Here is a 16,479-nt window from a genome sequence, read left to right as displayed (position 1 = left end):
AGTCCGCATGCGTGTCCATATCGTCTATCGCATTGCGTGACGACTGGCAGGGTGGACGTGATTCTCCTGCCAGCAACAGACCTGAGGTAAGTTTTTTAAAATACTTTCAGGTTTTAAAATCTTCTTGCAGGAACCTCTACTTAGAGGTCCTGCTAAACGTCCGGGGGTAAGTCGGGACGGAGGGGAAACCCCAGTCTCGGACTTCAGGGAACCCCGGTCACGGGGAATCCCGCCCACGGACCTAGGCGCTCGGAACCACGGAATGCGGGTAACGAGCGGCGGTAAATTCACCTTTGAGCCGCTGGCAGTAAAACCAGCGGCTTCATATTGGTGGAGAACCCGCTCGGGAGACGGGGGAGCGGACGGCGGTGGTTTCGCCCTCGAGCCTCTGGCTGTGGAGCCAGCGGCTTCATATTGGTGCCGGGGGCACCTGGACAGCCGCTCCGGAGACCGTGGAATACGGGGAGCGACCTGAGAACCCGCTCCGTAGACTGCGGGATGCGAGGAGCGGACTGCAGTAAGTACTGTGCCGCTGGCAGTAAACCAGCGGCTTCTTATACCCCCCCCGACTTTGTAAATCGTGGCTATCCCTTTGATAGGGACCATGGGGATATCCCGGCTGCAGTTACTGCGGGGATACCCAGAGGAGGGGGGGGGGGGAAGAAAGCCCCAGCTGGAGAACACCGTGGAGAAGCCCTGTTATAAGGGACCGCGGAGAAAAAGCTCGGGGGAGAAATAACCCGCAATGGAGTGTTTCTACAAGGACCACAGAGGAACCCCAGCTGTAACAAACCACGACCACGAGACCAGGCTCCGGAGGAGTGTTGCCCCGCAGCAGTAGGTTTTAAAAGGACATGCAGGTAAATTCCTTACTCGAATGTCGTTTTGTGGTATTTTGTGAGAATATGTTACAGGAATGGACACCGGCGGGAGCAACTGTGATCGCATATCCCGCATGGAGCGGTTGATGGATCAGAAGCTCCAATGTGACATGTAGCAATGTTACAAAATTTTGAGATTTTAAAAATCAAGTCTGTAATTTATCCCATCAGATAAAGCATAAAAATAAGTTTAATTTGACACCTAATTCACTTTCATATCTCAAGTATTTAAAAAGTTATGGCCATTTTCATACTCGGAAATGAGCATCTTGTTCCCTATTGATTTTCTATGGACATAACAAAAAAGCTGTGATCGTGAACAGTCAAAAGCCCATAACTTTCTTAAAAATTAAGAGAACTGAATGAAATTTTCAGTTATCATAGATTGAAGCATTCTGAAACAAATATAAAATAATCTTACTTGGATGACCTGAAATTAAAGCATATAATTAGTTAGTTACCTAATTGTAGCTAATTTCAGACTTCAATTACTAGATCTAAACATCTATCCATTTCTTAATAAATGATTAACATTTTTAAATAGCCTAAATGTCCAAATAATATTCACAAATAATTCACAATAAAACATGATTTTTAAATCTCATTTACATTAATTTATAGGGCAAATGGAAGAAATTCAGTGTTCAATTGCTGTAAATAAATGCCCATTTAAATCAGCTTTCCAGTGGGTCCCTGTGGAACGCGCTGGTTTAGAATGTTCACATTGCGGTAGATTTGTGCCCCAAATGCCCAGAAAAATACTGCGGGATATAATGGGCCCAAAATGAGCTACTCGCAATATTAAACTTTGTATAAAGGGATCTTTAGAAGCCCTTTTTAATGTAAAAATATACAACCTAACTTCAGTTGCCTGCTTTATGAGACCCTGCGGTTGCTGGCGGTCGCGGGTTTAGAGATTGATTTTTAAACTACTATAACTATTTTACGAGGCCTTTAAACCTAATAATAGCTTTTGCGACGGGGTCTTCCAGCGATTTTTCGTTAATAATTAGCTAGGCTGAACATCTTCGATTTGAACAGCCTAGAGAAAATCGCGTTTTAAACCCGCCCCCTCTAAACGGCGCCAAAATCGCGCACACGGGCAGCGGCAGATTTTCAACGACGCTTCAGGTAGGCTTTGCAACATACCTATGACATGCTCCGGTATATGGAGCCTAGTCACCAGGGGGTCCTGGGACGCCCATAGCAGCACCTTATTGAGGGCTGCATAATGCAACTCCCTCGACAGAGGGGTGCATTAGGAGTCACTTCTGGGCTGACTCTGAAGACAGGGGTTTGGCTGAAGAAACCACAAGTGTGCAGGGGGTGCAGGAACAACACTACCAGCAGCAGGAGCTCGACGAGTGGCCGTCGGGTTCAGGAAGGCCACATCATCACGCAAGACCTCACACCTTCGACGGCAGCACCCTTACGCACCCACCAGCAAACCACGATGAACTGAAGCTGGTGAAAGCTTGAAGGCCATACAACCAGGACAAAGGTCTATTTTAGGCCACAGCCCAGAACGGCCTTCCTGGAAGATGCGCTAACCTCGTAAGCGAGCTCATCTACCTCCAGGAGCAGATGTAAAATCATGCACACATGTTTGAGGCAGCTCCTGGTCGGGTTGCATAAGTCCTCCCATTCGGATAAAGGTATGGAACCTCATCGATGATGCCTCCAGTCACGGATACAAGTTGGTAATGGTTTGAATATTTACACTGGTTTGGGATAACCCTAGATTAGTTTTTACTGCACACAGGTATGGTTGGAGTTGCCTTTCAAGACGAGGCTCACAAGAATGGGATGTGGACTGATCATTGTCAACAGCCTCAACCCGCATGTGCAACATAGACTTTTCTGAATAACTTCCATGTGATCATTTCCGCTCACAGGGTTGAAGATATTTGAAATCTAACTGGATGAGGCAACGATTCACTCAGTAGCGTTACAATGGGCTAACTCCAGTTTCCAGATTATTTACCAAATCACTACTATCAGTGCTTCGGCTGCACAGAGCTAACAAATAAGTAGCATGGCCAATCTGGATGATATTGAACATACTGTATTTTACTAAATTAGCCTTATCAGCCACATAGCTATATTTGAGGAATTAGTTCTCACCCGTCCAGTTAAATTTAAATTAAGTTGATACCAACTGAAACTATTGATTGTTGGGATACAATCATCCATTTATTGGTCTGGGATCAGCTCTGAGACAAAAAATTAGACCTCTGCTATTTTTAGCTGAAACAATCAAAGTCACAATGATGGACAGCTTTGCTCCACTAAAACCTCTTATCCGTAAATCTTCAGTCATTTCCAAACTGATGCTATTGCCCAAAGATGGGTAATTTACTAATACCATCTCTAGTTACGGAGGCAGATGGGATTAGCATGAATTATCAAGTGGTCAGTCATGGTATCAACTGCCAATGGACACCAGGTGCATTCTGGGCATTAAAGAGTGTGTGGATATGCATATAAGGCATGCACAAGTCCAAGGTGATACACTTTGGTGGTGGTACATGTTAATCACAGAGGTACAATCAAATCAAAGTATCCGGTGATAGTTTTACCAAACCACATTTAGCACTGGTGTATTATTATGCAAAATCAATGACAACACAGAATGAATGTGTGATCACAAAGTATTTAATGACAATGTGGATTGATAGAACACTAACTATTGAGTTGCTTGCATCCAGTTTCAATCAACAGTGAACGAGGCATACAGTGGCGAAGGGTGCATTCTCGCTACACTAGGAAGGAATGTTCTTTTATGTCTTCCTCCATTTGGTCTCAATAGACGGGTTTTGCAAAATTCAGCAAGATACCCGCTTCCAGGTTTTCATAGTGCCTGCCTGGGTTATACACCTATGGCTCCTGCTGAGGTGAAGGCTGAACATAAAACCTTACATGGTTAATTCCGGATAAAAAGATGCTGGTTCAGTTGTGATGTTGAAACCATCCTCTGCATGATATAATCAATCATAGACTTACAGACTCTGAGAGATCGTTTCTGCGGCTTGGGTTGTCAAACCATGAGCGTTAAGAGTGCTCACTACAGATTGCAGGGATAGCACCAAATAGCAGCAATCTGCATAGGAGATGAGATCTCCTTACGTTTAACTCGGCACGGATGATTGACACATTAAAATTCAGTTTTATGGGATTATAACATTAAGTTACTATTCCATTACTGTGCCTTAAGTACCTCCTAATCATTTGGCTGATGAGTACATAAACCACTCTGTCCGGTCTCACCCTCTGATATCCAGAGAATGAAGGTATCGTCAGCTTAAAACCTCCCAGGTTTAGGGACGCAGAGATATGGGTTGTTAACATTGTACTATGTCACTTCACCGATGGGCACCAGCAACATCCCTGCCCATGGTCATACTCACGTACTAGTGATTACGCCATGGCACTGAGTACAGCGCTATGGGTCCAGTCATTGCAACACTGGATAGGATGTTCATATCTGCGGGCTATAATAACATGTTTTGTTTATGATTAATCAAGCAGATTAGACAGGGACACAAGACCAAACTAGAGTTGCATATTCCATGGACCTTGGGTTGCGTGTGATCACGCATTTACACCAGTATGTCAAGGTTTCCTAAGAGCTTTATAGACTGACAGCAATATTATTAGTTACATAAAATCTTGTTAGAAGGAATCACTACGAACCTTCTCCAGATGGTTATATGGGTCTGGCATATACAGGAGTGTACATTGACATTGAGTCTCACTCCACCAGGACCACTATACCTCAGCAGCAGGGGTGGACCACATCCTAGCGGTTGCAGGATGGTCAAACTATTGATCTGGCCAAATATTCAGAATAAACCTATTGCCAGATCAGGGGTATTTGCAAACACTATGTTAGGTATGGTTCATACTTCCTCCAGGTTGAGGGAGGTTACTATTGCCACTATTATTCATTAATAGCATCAACATGTCTATATCTATGTCATGCCTGAATGCATTCTTAATGTTCACGCATCATTGGCCTACTGATGCAGTGTATGATGCCTGGACTCGGTTCCACGGCATGAAATCACAGAGCTTTAAAATCTTCACGTAGTCACTCATGTGACTCCGAAGTAAAATAGTAAGATTAAACGAGAACTTACCAGTTTGAAGTTTGATCTTTATTTTATGAGGAGTAACGTTGAGAGATTACATGCCCTCCGCTCCCAGCCCTCTATCATAAAGTTCAACTGGTATTATGGTTCTCTTATCTTACTATGTTCAGTTCAACAACTGTTTGATTTCACACCGCTGCTTTGAAGATTGACACGCATGCGTACTGGACGGGGTCTTCACGTAATCCCTCAACGTTACACCTCATAAAATAAAGATCAAACTTCAAACTGGTAAGTTCTCGTTTAATCTTACTATTAATTGTCAGCCACAGTCCTTCTTGACTAAGCAAGCTTGTGAGCTGAAACTTAGTGGAGAAAGTGTTGCAAATCCTCACTGTCAAGAATAAATAGTTTTACAAGTACAATCTGCCTGCTTTGGCTCAATGGGAATTTCCAGTTTGCAGATTAATCTTTATTTTAATGAAATGGGGAAATATGCTAAACTATTTAAATATTTCTTTTCCACAGGGTTTTTATGATGAAGTGGCCAATCCGTTGCTTCTGGATATTGAGTTGCAATACCCAGAGATTGCCATTTCAGATTTAACTCAAGCCAGATTCAGGCAGTATTACGATGGGTCAGAAATTGTTGTGGCTGGCAGGATCATAGACAATACTTTGGAGTCACTCGCAACAGAGGTTGTGGCACAAGCGGTAAGTGCCCATTGTCAGTCATTCCAATTCATTGGCTGACGTCTTGGATGGGTCATGGATACAGTGCAGTAAGGGGTTATTTAGCCTACTGGTCCAGTAAGTCATTAAGCTAGAAATAGCGCAGTGAAGATTTACTAGGATGTTGCCAAGTCTCGAGGCCCTGACATGTAGGGAATGGTTGGGCGGGCAAGGAATTTATTCCTTAGAGCGCAGGAAACTGAGAGGTGATCTTATAGAGATGTATAAAATCATGAGGGGAATAGATAGGATAAATGCGCAGATTATTTTACAAAATAATGAAAGAAACTATTATTCTCGCTCACAAAAGAATGAAATAAACAATTTGAAAAATTATCCTTCCACATCCTCTAGCCTTCCCAAATCACATCATATAACATTACTATAATCTCACAGGTAGCCATGACCATTGAGCACACAGTAATGTTCAAAACCGATAGTGATATAAATGACGTTAGTCTATTTTGATTATGTTTGCTGATGAAAAAATCTTGCCTGGGAAAGTTTTATAGACTTTGTAAGAACATATAATATTAATGAAATATTGCCTACTTAAATGATATCATGCATGTATTCATTATTTATTGTTCCGTTCTTTCAAAATAATTCACAAATTAATTGCCTGACAAGATAGAAAGACACTATTGCAATTTAACTCTTTTGCTAAATGTCATTAGTTGTAAATTGTGAGAATATGTAAAGGAACAAAGAATAATTCATTTCCCCAAAGTTTACTCAAAGTTCAGCCTAACTCCTTATTTCTCTAACAGGCTAATGAAAAGCTGACCTTAAAAGTTGATGTGAACATAGCAGAGGTCGAGAATGTTACTCAACAACAATACATTTTTGGTGACTTTACTGAGCGATTGTGGGCTTATTTGACCATACAACAACTCTTAGAGCAACGGTAAAGTCAGAAGAATTTGCTTTCTGAGAAAATGAAATAGCAAACCTTAATCAAATAATATGCATCTAGTTCCACTGAATTGAAAGCAGTGTTTAATGATTTAATAGAACAGAATACAGTTCAGCACAGGAACACGCCTTTTGGCTTGCAATGCCTGTGCTGAACATAATGCCAAGACAAACTCTTATCTGTTTGCACGTAATCCATATCCCTCCATTCCCTGCATATCCCATCCAACAGACACTTAAACATTGCTATCATATCTGCCTCCATCACCAAACCTGGTATTCCAGCATTACCACCCTCTGTGTAAAGAACTTGCCCCACATATCTCCTTGCAACTTTGCCACTCTCTCCTTAAAACTATGCCCTCTAGTATTTGATATTTCCATCCTGGGATAAAGGTTCTGATTGTCTATCTGACCGATGCCTCTCATAATTTTATATACTTCGATCAGGTCTCCCTTCAACCTCAGGTGATCCAGGTAAAACAATCCAAGTCTGAAGAAGGGTCTCGACCCGAAACGTCATCCATTCCTTCTCTCCAGCGATGCTGCCTGTCCCGCTGAGTTACTCCTGCATTTTGTGTCTTTCCAAGTCTGTCCAATATGCCCTTGTAGCCAATACCCTCCAATCCAGGCATCACTCTGGTAAAGCTCCTCTGCAACCTTTCCAAAGCCTCCGCATCCTTCCTGCAATGGGGTGGCCAGAACTGCATGCAATGCTCCAAATGCGACCTAACCAAATTTTATAAAGCTGCAACATGACTTCCTTGTACTTGATATCTCAACCAATGAAGGCAAGCATACCATATGCCTTCTTTACCTCTCTATCTACTTCTGTTGCCACTTTCCGGGAATTATGGGCTTGGACCTTGACCCCCTAATGCACCAATGCTATTAAGGGTCTTGCCATTAATTTCATATTTTCCCCTTACATTCCACCCGCTGAAGTGCAAACCCTCACACTTGCTCAGATTAATCCCCATCTGCCATTTCTCCACCCATTTCTGTAGCTGATCTATGGCCTGCTGTAAAATTTGACATCCTTCTTCACAGGCTGCAAACCCAGCAAACTTACTAACCAATATATATATACCACAAACAACGGAAGTCCCAGCATAGATCCCTGTGGAACTCCATTGGTCACAAACCTCTAGCTGAATATTGCCCATCCACCACAGCCCTCTGTTTGCTATCAGTAAACCAGTTCTGAATCCATACAACCAAGTCACTGCTAATCCCATGCATTTTAATCTTCTTGATCAGCCTACTGTGGGGGACTTTTCCAAATGCTTTACTAAATTCCATGTAGACAACATCCACCGCACTACTCTCATCAATCAACTTTGTCACCTCCTCAAAAACATATTCAAATTAGTAAAACACTACCTGCCATGCACAATTTCATTTTTAGAACGGGTGTCAAGGGTTATTGGGAGAAAGCAGGAAAATGGGATTAGGAGGCAGAGATCCGCCAGAATTAAAAGGCGGAGTAGACTCGATGGGTCGAATGGCCAAATTTTACTCCTACAACTTGTGAACCTGTGAACAATCTTTAAACTTATGGACGTGTAGGGAGGAGCAGCACATGCTCGTTTAAACTGAAGATAGACACAAAAAGCTGGAGTAACTCAGCGGGTCAGACAGCATCTCTGGAGAAAAAGAATAGGTGACGTTTCAGGTCGAGTCTGAAGAATGGTCTCGACCCGAATCGTCGCCTATTCTTTAAAAACCTATGGAGTTGTGATCACCAACTCCATAATGCTCTTCCGCTGAAACACCAGTCACCTGGACTGGCTTGTTTCCCAAAAGTATGTTCCCTTTTTGGGTTCAGGAAACCCTCTTGGATACACCTGCAAAGTCTTCCACGTCTAAGCCTTTGGCACAGAGCAAGTTCCAGTCAAAATTGGGGAAGTTAAAGTCACCACCAAGACAACCCATTTGCTTTGGCATCTTTCAGTAATATGTCTACATAACTCTTCCTCTGTCTCCCGCTGGATAATTAGGGGACCTGCAGTGCAATCCCAGTAGAATGCTTGCATCTATCTATCCACATCGCCTCAACAGACAAACCCTCCAGTCTGTCCTCTCTGAGTGCCGCTATGACATTCTCTCTGATATGTAGAGCAACCTTCATCTCTTTGGTTGTTGATTCTTCATTATCTTTACCCCAACTATTGCTGTCACTGTTGCAAACCAGCTCCCAATTAGTTTAATTTGTGGGAAGGAACTGCAGATGCTGGTTTAAACCAAAGATAGACACAAAAAGCTGGAGTAACTCCGCGGGACAGGCAACATCTCTGGAGAGAGTTGGGTGACGTTTCGGGTCGAGAAGAAGGGCCTGAACCCGATGCTGCCTGTCCTGCCGAGTTACTCCAGTTTTTTGTGTCTATCCCCAATTAGAGTAATTTTGGTGTCTATTTTGATTTCTCATGGTAAAAAATACCATCAATTGTTAGAAGCGTTTGCAGGAATGTTAATGAATGCATTTATTGCAATGCAAATGCTACTAAGTTGATTTCTACCAATTGTATTTAGGGTTACTGCGGGTGAAATAAAAGCAAAACGCCTAACAGATAGAATCCTGGAACTTTCACTGAAGTACAGCTTTGTCACACCACTAACTTCAATGGTTGTCACAAAACCAAACGATGCAAAGAATGAAACCCTCGTGGCTGACAAACCATCAGAAAATGGTAAGATTTGAGGAAGACTACTTGAGTACGATAAGACGACTAAACTAAACTAAAGTAAACTAAGACTAAACTAAACCAAACTACTCTTCATCTGCAGTTAAACTTTGGATGATAGAAAAGTTAGCACTTTGTTTTAAAAAGTTTTAATTTTTACTATTGCAAAGATTTAATTAATCAGCACAGGGTGGCACGGTGGCAAAGCAGTAAGAGTTGCTGCTAGAGATCCGGGTTCAATCCTGACCTTGGGTGCTGTCTGTACGGAGTTTGTACGTTCTCCCTGTGACCACGTGGTTTTCTCCGGATGCTCTGGTTTCCTCCCACAATCCAAAAACGTGCAGGTGTGTAGACGAATTGGCTTCTGTAAATTGTCCCTAGCATGTAGGATAGAATGGTGTACAGTTAATTAGCGTGGACTCAATTTGCCGAAGGGCCTGTTTCACGCTGTATCTCTAAAATTATGACTAAAGTGATAGTGATAAATCATCCATCAATTTGCACCTGAGAGATCATTTCTTAGTTTTATAATTAAACGAGTGCAATGCTATGTAATAAAACAGCCACTCAAGGATCCTAAGTGGAGAGTAAGATAGGGGAAGTGTCTGTCGGAGAGTGTATTTTCTTTGTTTTCAATTTTTTTTAGATGTAAATTTGCACAGTAGTTATCACATATCTTTAATCGGGCGCTACTGGACTTTATCTTGTACTGAATGTTATTCCCTTTATCATGTATCTGTACAATGTGGACAGCTTGAATGTAATCACATATAATCTTTCGCCTGACTGGATAGCACACAACACAAAAGCTTTTCACTGTATCTCAGTTCACGTGACAATAAAACAAATTAAAATAAACTAAACTAAAAAGGGACCTGACGAAGGACCCAAAACGGCACCCATTCCTTCTCTCCAGAGATGCTGCCTGTCTCGCTGAGTTACTCCAGCTTTTTGTGTCTATCTTCAGTTTGAACCAGCATCTGCTGGTCCTTCTTACACAAGCTGAAAAATATACCTGGTATAATTTTCCCAGGGAAATATAATCTTGCGGTTTCTGCTAGGTAGGATTACTTGGATATGCAACACTGATATGCAACATAGCCCAACCAGTCCATGACGGCATTTATGTCCTATTCATGTCCCTTTCCATGCTTCTTCATCTGTCAGTCTGGGCTTGTGTAAAACCTATGCCTTTCACCACAGTAGTTAGAGTGGTAAATCAGCTAACACAACTAGTTGAATGTTTAGTTTAGTTTAGTTTATTTTGGAAACAGGCCCTTTGGCCCACCGAGTCCACACCAAACAGCGTCACCCCCTCCCTCCCCCGCCCCCACACTAATTCTATCCGACACAATAGAGACAATTTACAGAAGCCAATTAATCTACGAACCTTCATGTCTTTGGAAAATGGGAGGAAACTGGAGCATCCTGAGGAAAACCACATGGTCAAAGGGAAAACATACAAACTTCATACTGGGTCTCTAGCGCTGTAAGGCAGCAACTCTTCCGTGGCCCAATTGCCGACCTAAAAAGGCTTAATAGTTGAATAGTTTGATGGTATTGGTAATACAGATGCACAACCTTTTATCCGAAGATCCAAATAACGAAAACCTCCGAATAGCGGACATTTTTTCGGTCCTTGAAGAAAGGTCCTTGAAAACGTTCACCGAGGGCGGCCCGCAGAGGTGACAGCGGAACCTCCGGTCGGTCCTCGAAGAAAGGGGAACTAAATCCCCATTCATAAAAGAGAAGGTGAGGGTATATTGCGCGGGAGGGTTAATAATTGATAATATGCTGCTGCCTGCCCGCTGAGTTAAAAAGTTCCCACGGTAGACTCACGATACACAGTGTATCGTGAGTCTTGCGTGGGAACTTTTTAACTCAGCGGGCAGGCAGCAGCAGATTGTCGCTCCCTTCAGTTTCACCCCACCTACACCCCTCTGCTTCCCGGCCATGTGTGTGACCCCTTCCCTCCCCTCTCCAGCTCCCCGCCCATTGCACCGGCGCGGGGGCTTTGCACTGTCTTCACGTCGGCGATACCAGCAAGTCAGTGCCAGTCACCGGAGACGTCAGGACCAACGGGACACTGACCCTCAGGCCCACTGCAAGCACGGAGATCCCAGAGGCCCACAGCCAGCAGCAGCCCAGCCCCGTTCCAACTCCAGAGGAAAACTGCAAACTGGCCGGAGACGTCAGGACCACCAGAAGCCGTTCCCCGATGGGCCGCTACGGCGACAAGTGGCAGTTCGCCCACAGCCCGAGCTGTGCCCCCTCATCGGGACACCGACCCCCAGGCCCACTGCAAGCACGGAGATCCCAGATCAGCAACTCCAGCCCAGCCCCGCTCCAGCTCCAGAGGAACACGCTCCCCGTATGGGCAGAAGCTGATGGTGTGCAAGGTACGTCTTGTTCTTGGGGTCGCGCAGCTCGGGCTGTGGGCAAACTGCCACTTGTCGCCATAGCGGCCCATCGGGGAGCGGATTCCTCTGGAGTTGGAGGGGGGTATTGTGCTGTTTGATCGCCCCCTACTATCCCAGGAACAGGGAGACAGGACGTTCACCGAGGGCGGCCCGCAGAGGTGACAGCGGAACCTCCGGTCGGTCCTCGAAGAAAGGGGAACTAAATCCCCTTCATAAAAGAGAAGTGGTGGGTATATTGCCCGGGAGGGTATATCGCCTACCTGGAAGAAACCGGACATTTTTTCCAGGATGTCGTCTGCACACCAAAGCTCACCAAAGCTCACGTTTGGCGCTAAACATGGCACGCCAAAGCTCACGTTTGGCGCCAAACGCACGTCGCCTCTGCTGCACACGGATATAAGAGTGTGAAAATGTCGCCTTAGGCCGCCTAAGGGCATGTAGCCCCGCTAGGGTGACATGAGTGCGAGAGGTGATTCAATGCTGCGGTCACATTTACAAACTCAGGAATTCATTCAACACACTGCATTTCATACAGACATTTATTCTGCAAGAAAAAACTACATTGAAGACTCAAACACGCGACCGAGGAACTGCCGGGATCAAGGCGCAAACTCGCGACCTTGCGGATATGAGCCGAGCACTCTACCACTGAGCCAGCCATTAAAATCTACGCTAAAAAATTTCCATTCCGAAGGCCGACAAATTCCGAATTACGAAAAGTGTCTGGTCCCAAGGCTTTCGGATAAAAGGTTGTGCACCTGTAGTAGTAATAGTAGCATTGGTAATTTAATAGTGATGATAATTGTTCAATTAGTTTAATAGAATGGTTTAATAGTAATGGCAAATATACAGTAGTGATGGAAATGTAGTGATTTTAATATTTATTTGTGATCAAGTGGCTGGTCAAATTTGTAAAGAAAGCCATGAATTTAAGTCAAGGCACCATTTATTGAGGAGTAACAGATTGAGTATTGTGATTCTGTGAGCCAGAAAAAAACTGCAGCCATCTTATGTAGAATTCCAAAAGAAGAAATTAGCTGCATGGGATGCTAATTGGACCAAAACACAATGCCAATGTGGAATGTAAATCCTCCCACTAGGTTACGCAAGCACCTTTTGCGGTAGAATTACTCAGACTTGTATTGGTTACATAATAAATCGATTTTACACAAAGCTTCTTTGTAACTATAAATTTGGAACATGTAAAGTTGGTCAAATTAAAATGGTACAATATTTGAAAGGGGGCGTCCTTAAAAATTTGTAACATGCATCGGAGTGCTGAAGGGAGAGAAAATAGTCGCAGATTAGTCAATGTTCTAAACAGGTATATCAGCTAAAGGCAGCGCAATGGTGTAGTGCAGGGGTCGGCAACCTTGTTCTGCATAGGGGCCAGGACGCATGTCTGTGAGCGGATGGCGGGCCACATCTATCACGTGTACACATGGATCCTGCCTCGGATGGCAGGCATCAAATCACGTGTTGACATAGGTCCCGCCCCTTCGAGGACGCCACCCGGAGCACTGGCCCCTAGTTATGGGCTCCGCTCTATGATCTTTGGTTGCAGGCACTCACGAACATGGCACACCTACGGACCATTGCCTTGTCTCTGTCCTGAAGGCGGTGGCTCAAATACTCATACTCACTCGTCCCCGGCCTATTGACAACCCCAATCCCAACACAGAAGGTGCACGGCCGTGCCGGCGGCTTTGAGCAGGATGCGGTACAGCCAGAGCTCGGCACTCGGCCACACAGGGCACTCGGCGATGCCTTTCTCGCTCGTCCCATTGCAGCTGCCAGCGCAGGCCTCCTTGCGTCCTTGCGTCACCGTGCCTGGGCACCGCGGCCTTGGGCCCGGGAGGAACGATTGGACGGAACTCTGTGGGCCGGATAATTACGGGGGGAAAAATACGCCTACGAACTGGAGGATTTCAGTTTACGGGCCGCATTTGGCCTGGGAGCCGTAGAATGCTGACCCCTGGTGTAGTGGTAGAGTTGCTGCCTTACAGCGCCAGAGACCTTGGTTTGATCCGGGCTGCGGGTGCTCTCTGTACACATGGATCCCGCCCCGGATTTGTAGGTTAATAGGATTTTGTTTAAAAAAATTGTAAATTGTCCCTAGTGTATAGGATAGTTGATCGCTGGGCAGTGCGGACTTAGTGGGCCGAAGAAGAGCCTGTTTCCGCGCTGTGTTTCTAAAGTCTAAAGCTACCATGTTCCTATTTAGTTCAGTTTTTTGTTTAGTTCAGTTTAGTTTAGTTTAGAGATACAGCTCGGAAACAGGCCCTTCGGCCCACCGAGTCCGCACCGACCAGCGATCCCCACATATTAACACTACCCTACACCCACTGGGGACAATTTTTACACCAAGCTAATTAACCTTCAAACCTGTACATCTTTGGAGTGTGGGAGGAAACCGAGGATCTCAGAGAAAACCTAAGCAAGTCACAGGGAGAAAGTACAAACACCGTACAGACTGCACCCGTAGTCAGGATCGAACCCGGGTCTCCAGCGCTGCATTCACTGTAAGGCAGCAATTCTACCGCTGCACCACCGTACTGCCCAAAGTTCTACCCAAACTTAAATTGTCAGCTGGATGTAGTGCAGTGAGATCACAGAAATGCAGTGTGCAATTCCTTGAACAATCTGATCCAACCATTTTGTCATATTTCCTGGTAATAAATAGTGATATGGGGCAAAATCTCTTCCAAATATCTCTATGAATAATTTGTTTCTGCAATTTGCTGAGTGAACCATTTTAATTAATGAACATTTATTAATTTGTGCTAAATTAGTTCAAAACTGTTAAACGATCACATGATTTTTCAAATCTCATCGAGATACAGCATGTTGAAGCTTTGATGAGGTGGGTACTACAAGATAATGTGAATGAACAGTCAAATTATCCATTTTCTTCAGTTTCTTTCAACCTGACAAAGTATGCAGCTAACATTTTTATTTAAAATGTGACATGCACTTGTTCATATTAACATGATTCTGTAAAAGATGCCACAATGTAAATACAATTTCCGTGGATGCAAGTTGTTCACAAAACATTTAAATATGAATATAAATGCCATATATTTCCATTCCCTTTCAGAAAATGGCAGGGTGCCGTTTCCTAAGAGAAACAGCCAAAGAACAAGTAAGTTATTTGAAACAAACTTTAATCTTATCTTAAACAGAATCACTTATGAAAGTAGAACTTAAAGCTTCATTATATAGAAAGTATGAGTGACCACAGCTAATTTCAACCTTGTTTAGGTGAAATTTGCGAACGAACCTGTGCTTGATTTTAACCAATCATTCCCCAATTTCATATTGGATTAAGCAGCTGTGCAAATAGAGCAGTAGAGTTACTGGTATTGTGCAGGAAGGAACTGCAGGTCCTGTTTTAAACCGAAGATGGGCACAAAGTGCTGGGGTAACTCAGCGGGACAGGCAGCATCACTGGAGAGAAGGAATGGGTGATGTTTTGGGTCGAGACCCTTCTTCAGACTGGTTTGTTATTGTCACGCGTATCGAGATGCAGTGAAAATCTTTGTTTTGTGTGCTATCCAAGCAAATCATACCCTACATCAGTAGAATCATATCATACATGAGTACAGCAGGTAATGAAATAGAGTACAGAATAAAGCGTTACAGCTGTAGGGAAAATGTAGATAAAAATAAGCGCAAAGGCTGCAATGAGGTAGATTGGAAGATCTGGAAGATCTGGAATACATCCTTTGCCTATGCCTTTGCCGTTCAAGTCTGATAATAATGGTGAACAGGCTATTCTTCAATCTGGGGGTACGTGTATTTTGAACATTTGCATCTTCTGCCCGACAGGAAAGGGGAGAAATGGGAATGATGGGGGAGTGAATGATCTTTGATAATTTTGGCTGCTTTCCCAAGACAGTGGGAAGTGCAGTTGTAGTTGACAGGGAAGAGGCTGGTTTGTGTGATGTAATGGGCTGTGTCCACAAATCTTTCCAATTTCATGCATTCATAAGCAGAGTAGTTGCCATGCTAAGCTGAGATGTATCCTGATGGAATACTTTATATGGTGCATCAACAGACATTGGTAGGAGTCATAGGAGACGTGCTGAATGTTCTTAGTCTTCTGATGAAGTAGAGACCCAGGTGTGCTTTTTTATTGCCATTTTGTCAACTCGGTTGGACTAGATCAAATTGTTGATAATAATTACACATATGTCCTCAAAGCTCTCAACAATCTCCACTTCAGCATCATCGATGCAGACTGGGGTGTGTACTCCACCCTGCCTCCTGAAGTTGGTGACCAGCTCCTTCCTTTTGCTGATATTGCGGGACAGATTGTTGCCTTGACACTATGCTAAAATGCTCTCTATTTCCTTCCTCCACTCTGTCTCATCGTTATTTGAGATCCATCCCACGATGATATGCCGTCTGCAAACGTATATGGAATTAGAGCAGGATCTAGCTAAATTGTCACAAGAGTATCAGGAGTATAATAAAGGGCTAAAGGGCCAGTCATTTGCACGTCATGCAGATGGCGCGCGAAGATTTTGTACATCACAAATTCCTGCGACACCGCACGCAGCCGCGTGTCACTGCCTATGTCATCACACACCATGTGTGCATTATGCGTACCATGCACACATCACATGCGTGTCACATCGCGCGCGGCGTGACGCGTAAATGATGTCGCGTAATTTACGCGCAAATGATGGCCAAGTGGGACAGGCCCTTAAGGATGCATCTTACAGGACACACCGATGAGAATGATCATGGAAGA

The 16,479-nt window shown here is 44.0% G+C and overlaps 1 protein-coding gene across 1 annotated transcript in view; it reads left to right on the top strand.

The window, feature by feature from the left end:
- LOC116983527 (inter-alpha-trypsin inhibitor heavy chain H3-like) overlaps positions 1 to 16,479 on the top strand; it is a 119,647-nt gene that overhangs the window by 44,902 nt on the left and 58,266 nt on the right. Inside the window, exons 13-16 of the mRNA XM_033037336.1 lie at positions 5,501 to 5,686; positions 6,475 to 6,611; positions 9,152 to 9,309; positions 14,821 to 14,865. Coding sequence (XP_032893227.1) covers positions 5,501 to 5,686; positions 6,475 to 6,611; positions 9,152 to 9,309; positions 14,821 to 14,865 — 526 coding nt within the window. The remainder of the gene's footprint in view (positions 1 to 5,500; positions 5,687 to 6,474; positions 6,612 to 9,151; positions 9,310 to 14,820; positions 14,866 to 16,479) is intronic.

Source organism: Amblyraja radiata, chromosome 18 (assembly GCF_010909765.2).
Source record: "Amblyraja radiata isolate CabotCenter1 chromosome 18, sAmbRad1.1.pri, whole genome shotgun sequence".
NCBI lineage: Eukaryota > Metazoa > Chordata > Chondrichthyes > Rajiformes > Rajidae > Amblyraja > Amblyraja radiata.
The sequence above is the reverse complement of the archived record's forward strand: the minus strand, read 5'-3'. Positions and strand labels throughout refer to the sequence as shown.